General features: G+C 37.2%; 1 protein-coding gene across 1 annotated transcript in view; it reads left to right on the top strand.

The window, feature by feature from the left end:
• Positions 1-2,922: 2,922 nt before the first annotated feature.
• LOC107700377 (BEN domain-containing protein 5-like) overlaps positions 2,923-6,069 on the top strand; it is a 256,153-nt gene continuing 253,006 nt past the window's right edge. The window contains exons 1-2 of the mRNA XM_016502006.1: positions 2,923-2,926; positions 3,253-3,377. Coding sequence (XP_016357492.1) covers positions 2,923-2,926; positions 3,253-3,377 — 129 coding nt within the window. The remainder of the gene's footprint in view (positions 2,927-3,252; positions 3,378-6,069) is intronic.

Here is a 6,069-nt window from a genome sequence, read left to right as displayed (position 1 = left end):
TGTATTTTGCATAATTGTAGTACAAAAAAAAGTGTTCCTATGAAAACGCAATTATTTCGCTGTTTTTTTTTTCTTTGCGTATTTGTGGCAACAAACATTGTAAAAGAACATTGCAACACTTCATGTCTATGTTGGCTTGTTGATCATATACATATGGACAGTCATCTCTTACAAGTATAGTAATACAAGCACTTAAAAACATCTATGAAGTTTTAGCATTTCTTCTTGTTTTCCTACTAATTGTAGCTTGTATTGCAATCACATGAAAACTATGAGAAATCTCATCTCATCCAATGAAACTCTCACAATTAAGACCAGATCACTGGATCACTGTTACTGCATGTCGATGGACAATATTTGATGCTAAAAGTAGCACAAATGGTTAATGTGCTGGAATGGATGAATGATGAATTAGCATGCACATCTGTCTGAAACAGGTGCAGCCACCAATCTCCCATTCTCTCCTCTGTCTTTCTCCTCCAGTGACTGGCTTAGCTACTGATCCTTTCTCTCTTTCTCTGTGTGGTTGGCTGTTGTATAAAAAATACATGTTAGAGCTGTAAAACAGATGTTATTTTTGGTGTAAAGTGTGTTTGACTTGACTCTTCTCAGTTGCTGAGAGCTGCGGTGTGGAGCCCTATCACTTCTGCTGGAAGTTCATGTCTATCATTCACGTTAAGATATGAAGGGGAATGTGAAATGGCAATACAAATTGTTTTTAGCTGCCCTGGAGGTTTTGAACTATAAAACTGATTAAATTCATCTAGATGCCTCATTTTAAAGTGGATGTGCAGCACAGTTCTACGGTATACTGGTACTAAAATAATACCATAGTACCAAAAAACAAAAAGACAATGTTACGATATCTTAAGGACATTTTTTTAATAATCAGCATTTTTTTTCCATAGACAGAACTTAACAACATTATTAATTATGAGATGACTCTTAAATCATTCTTATTAATTATTGAATTAATTGATAGCTCTAGTTTAATTTCATTAGTTGAAAATTAGTTGCATTAATTTCAAATTAATCTTTAGTATTAATGCAGAGGGAACAGGGGCTGGTATCATACTAAAGCCTACATTTTTGTATCAGTCGATCCCTAATGCACACACACACTTTCAGAAGATGTTACAAAACACATCTGTTGATCCACACATAAAATGTTATTCAATTTTTCTCAGCTACGTGTCATGTTTGAGTTATACATGGACCTTTCCATTTCATTCGGATATGTTTATAAAGGTCACTCATTGACCTTTGCAATAGTTGTCTGATAATCTATAAAAACGCCTTTCCATCGAGTGTGCTACTGCTGTCATACTTGGATTTCTGCTGCAGGAGATTTGTGTTTAAAAGAAGGTGACTTTAATCAGCTAAAGTGCCAATATCCATTTCATCTGGAGAGCACCATCAATCTGTACCCAATACACTGGAAGAAAGACGCAGTGACCATTAGAACCATTGGGCAGCCGTTCAGAAACTGAGCAGAAATGTATAAATTATTTTAAGAAGTTATATATTTAAAGGAAAAAATGTGACACGTTTTCATGCTTTATTTATAATCATCTGAACTGTCTGTGTTGTGAACTGTCTTTATCGGGAAGTTAAAACTTGAAAAGGATGAACTTCACACTTTCATCCTTAGAGAATCCATTCCCCCTGGTTTTGTGGACAGGCAGAGTGAGTTTGCGATGAGTTTGTTATGTTATCTCTGTTCTGGCAGAAGGATAACATTCCGCTGGGCTCCGGTGTGACGGAATGGTGGTCACTCCATCTGTCAGTAATTAGCTCTGAGCTAGCTTCCACCAGGCGGTGACTTCCACACTTCTTTCCCTGAACCCAGGCTGCATGAGCAGTGCAACCAGATGCATCTCCCCCTCCCTCCCTCCTTCTTCTGTTCATCCAGCCTTATGAGCTGACTCTTTACTCTCATTTCCATAGAATGGGGCTGCTGGACTAGTACCTTACAGCATTACACTGTAGTAAGTTAGTTGTCAATTGGCAGATACTTTTATCTATGTATTATAGCAACAATCCCCCCTTCAACCATGAGTTTAAAATCCTCATGAAAGCTAAATTTGAGTGTTGTGCTTTTTATTTAATGTCTGTTAGTTTTTTTTAATGTTAGTGTACTTTTAAAAAATGGACTAAATGAAACATTAGATGAAATGATCCAAGGCACTTCTTCTAGTCCAAATGTGACCAGCCAAAACAGTAATAAAGGCTTTTTAATTTTTTTTTTACTTTGGAACTTTTCTTCTAATGTTTATTACAGAGACCCAACCAAAGAGCACCATCTGGGATTATTATGAGGTCCTTCCAACAAGTAGCATGTTTTATATTTAATTTTTTTAATCTTTAAATGTAAAAACATCAAGCCATTTTGTGTGTTCTGTATGTATATTTCTCAGGTGCACAATTGCTAATGGATTTAAATCAACAACCCTTCAGTTGCCAGCCTAGATCTTTAACTACTGTACCACACCACAATATTAACTTTATTAGTAATTAGCTTTAGCTTTCCTTTCTTTGATATTCCAAAAAATCAGTCATTGAATCTAAAGATGTTAAAACGGAAATAAAGGCATCAAAATTCAGACAGTATTTGTGTTGCATTGTGGCGAAGTATTGTTGCAGATTATCAACATTTCTCTGTATTACTTTACATGGTGTGAGGAGATTCCGTGTGTTCCCATTAGTATTCTTGTTTAAGACTGAACTTTATTACTTGCCATTTGAAATTTGCTGGATAATATTTGACCAACAAAGCATTTTTCTGGTTTGTTATTATTTATTTGTTTGCGGCAGCCATGTTGAGGCTTGTTATTCTGCGATCTGCTACCAAAGCTGTCTAGTCGTCACCTGAGCGACTGCCAAGCGTCTCGGCTGACTTCCTCCATCCCACCCAGTAAGAGTATGTGTATGTGTGTCAAAATCTATGGGGAAAGAAAAGGTTAGACCGCAACACAGTATTTTATTTACCTTTACATAAATGGAATACTGTGAACACACAAATATCAGTAGGATCTCAAATGAGTTATAGTCCATTTTATTAGTCTACAGGGAAATCTCTCCCAGTCACTGCTGTCTGTGTCGACATATATATGTCTGCATGGTTAAACTAAAGAATAACATTTTGAAATATTGTGTTTCTGTATGCATATATTAAAGCATATCATAGAGCTACTGAATAGATTCAAGGCCTGAAATTAACTTTGGAAAACTTCTTTGTTATTCTCTCTGTAGGTAACCTGGGCCGTGTTGACTACATCAGTGAATTTGAGTTTGATCTGTTCATCAGGCCTGACACGTGTAACCCTCGCTTCAGAGTGTGGTTTAACTTCACAGTGGAAAACGTTCGAGAGACTCAGGTGAGCCAAGACCTGCACAGAGACTCCTTACAAAAAATAACTCATCTGAGATGTTCCTATCATTTTTCAGGCTTGGATAAAGATGTATCCATGTTTCAAAATGAAAACTTGCCGAGCACCACATGCAATCAAAAACGGGCTTTTAAATGAACTAGTGATTTTTTTTTTTTTACACTTTATTACACATTTATAATCAGTGAGGGCCTTTTTTATTTTCATTTTTATTTTTTACTGTTGTAGTCCCTTAATCTTGCCGATTGTTGTTGTTTGTAAGAACATACACTACTATTTAAAAATTGTCTTTTTGAAAGACATCTCTTATGCTCATCAAGGCTGCATTTATTTAAAATATACAGTAGAAACAGTAAAATTGTGAAATTTAAAACAACTTTTCTATTTTAATATATTTTGAAAAATATTAATTTATTATTATTATTATATAAATGTATTCCTGTAATAAAGTTAAATTTTTAACAACCATTATTCCAGTCTTCAGTGTCACATGATCCTTCAGAAATCATTTTAATATGCTGATTTGGTGTTCCAGAAACATTTCTTATTATTATCAATGTTGAAAATTGTTGTTGAAAAAGTACAGCATTTATTTGAAATTAAATGAATTATTAATTTCTTAATTTAAAAACAACAAAAAAAACAAAAAAAAAAACAACAACAAAAAAACAAAACAAAAATAAAACATACTGATCAACTTTTCAATGGTAGTGTAGTTCTGTGAGAGAAATGATAAGCTAAACTTTGTTTAAAAAAAAAATACAATTTCATGGCTGTTACATGGCTGTTGTTGTTGTTATTATTATTGTTATTATTATTATTATTATTATATTGGGACATGCACATTTTGACAGTTTATAACTGTGAAATGTTATTCAACATTTAGTCTTTTTTTTACATTCTTTCTATTATGTTGGTGTAATGTTGCAACGTGAAACACGTTGTAATGCATGTGACTTTTGATGAAACTGTCCAGAAGTTTTAAATGTGATGAAATATTGAAAGATATTTGGGGCAGTGAGGTCTGCCTGTCATGATCACATTGATGATATGCCAAAAAGTTTTTCAAGTGTCACCCACACACTCCCAAAGGCAGACAATTAGCAGCCAAATAAATTCATCCCTTATGCTGACGTGAATCCTCAGCAGATTGGATGACTGATGCTTTAAATGACATCTCAGGCTCCTGGAAGAATCGATATCGCAAATGAATCTTAAATCATGCAGGCTTACATGAATTTAAATAACTTTTTTCTGCAGAAACGTGACGCTCAAGTGCCAGTTCATGCCTGTAATCAATTTACAGAGACCTTGTGGTACACGCGTCAGGCGCACAGATTGGTTTATATACAGTGTAATTTATGGACGATTGAGTCGTTATCTCTCAAATGAATACATTTCTTTTTTTTTCTCACATGGTTTGAAATATCACGTGACAAATCAACAAGTGGCAGTGTTCTCCCCAAAAAACACAATGTGTGCAAGTTAAATTGACGAACTTCACCTTGTTGTCGGGCTTCAAGTCTGTCTAGCTCTTTTTTCCCCCTCCTGTCCTCTTAGCTTGTCACTGCGCAGACAGACAGTATCCACTCGTGAGCTCAGGACATTGTCATTGGTGGAGAGGAGTGGTCACATGCCACAGTGATATGTGGGAACAGAGGGCGTGTCCGCCGGACAGGCCAACTGGCTGGGCCGGGCAGCAGTTGTTTAGTTTTGTTAACGCTGGTCGCAGCCTCATCACGGCTGTCATTTTTGTTTAATAGCTAGAGGACGGTTTACACTAAGAAAGGAGGGGCGGAAGGAGGACATGCACGCTATCTCACTGATCTTAGATACCTACACGCAAGGATTGCACACACCGAGGACGATATGAGGAGGGACGAAGAGAGAGATGGGCTGTTATTAATAGGAAGTGCTTTACAAAGAAATATAAAGAGAGACAAAATATAACGTGCAAGAGAGAGACTAGATGAAAATGCGGGATGCTGTTGCCATCTTCTGTAGTCTGGCTCTATCAGCCCATCTCCCTGCAGTGCTGTAGTCAGCGCTAATCAAATTTTATGGGCAAGAGATGAATGGAAGCCCTAGTCCAGGAGTCTGTTCGATTTTAGGGCCAGATACCACTCTGCATCCTGCGCCAACAGGATATTTGCTGCTATGGCAAAAAAGAAAAAGATCAGGAGGGGAAACACACACACACACACACACACACACACACACACACGCTACAGGTGGCAAAAGAAAAACATTTACACTATTAGCTTCGGAGGTACTTTGTTAATGCCGGCTCCACCCTCCCCACTCTCTCCCGCTGTCACCACCTTGCCCTCTGTCTCTGTAATCTTTTCCCCATCAATCCAATTTCCGTTTAAAATGAGGACTAGTGTGAATTTAATCTACTTCAGTGGGAGGAGGTGGGGGCGGTCGGTTGGTTTAGCAGAGTTTGTTTGGTAAGGGTCGTTTGTGAGAGAGAGAGAGAGAGAGAGAGAGAGAGAGAGAAAGAGAACTGCAACACGTATTGGGTGTTTTTTATTTATTTATTTAGTTCCCTTTCAGTGTAAAGACGACGGATCGTCTTTTTAAAGATGCCGTTTCACCTGTTCGTTTCTGGATGCGGTCGTTGCCTGGCGCCAGGTGATGGTCACGATCGCTGCCTCATGTGTCTGGGCATTAAACACGC

The sequence above is a fragment of the Sinocyclocheilus anshuiensis genome, unplaced genomic scaffold, assembly GCF_001515605.1.
Source record: "Sinocyclocheilus anshuiensis isolate Anshui unplaced genomic scaffold, SAMN03320099.WGS_v1.1 scaffold477, whole genome shotgun sequence".
In the NCBI taxonomy this organism is placed as follows: Eukaryota; Metazoa; Chordata; class Actinopteri; order Cypriniformes; family Cyprinidae; genus Sinocyclocheilus; species Sinocyclocheilus anshuiensis.
The sequence above is the reverse complement of the archived record's forward strand: the minus strand, read 5'-3'. Positions and strand labels throughout refer to the sequence as shown.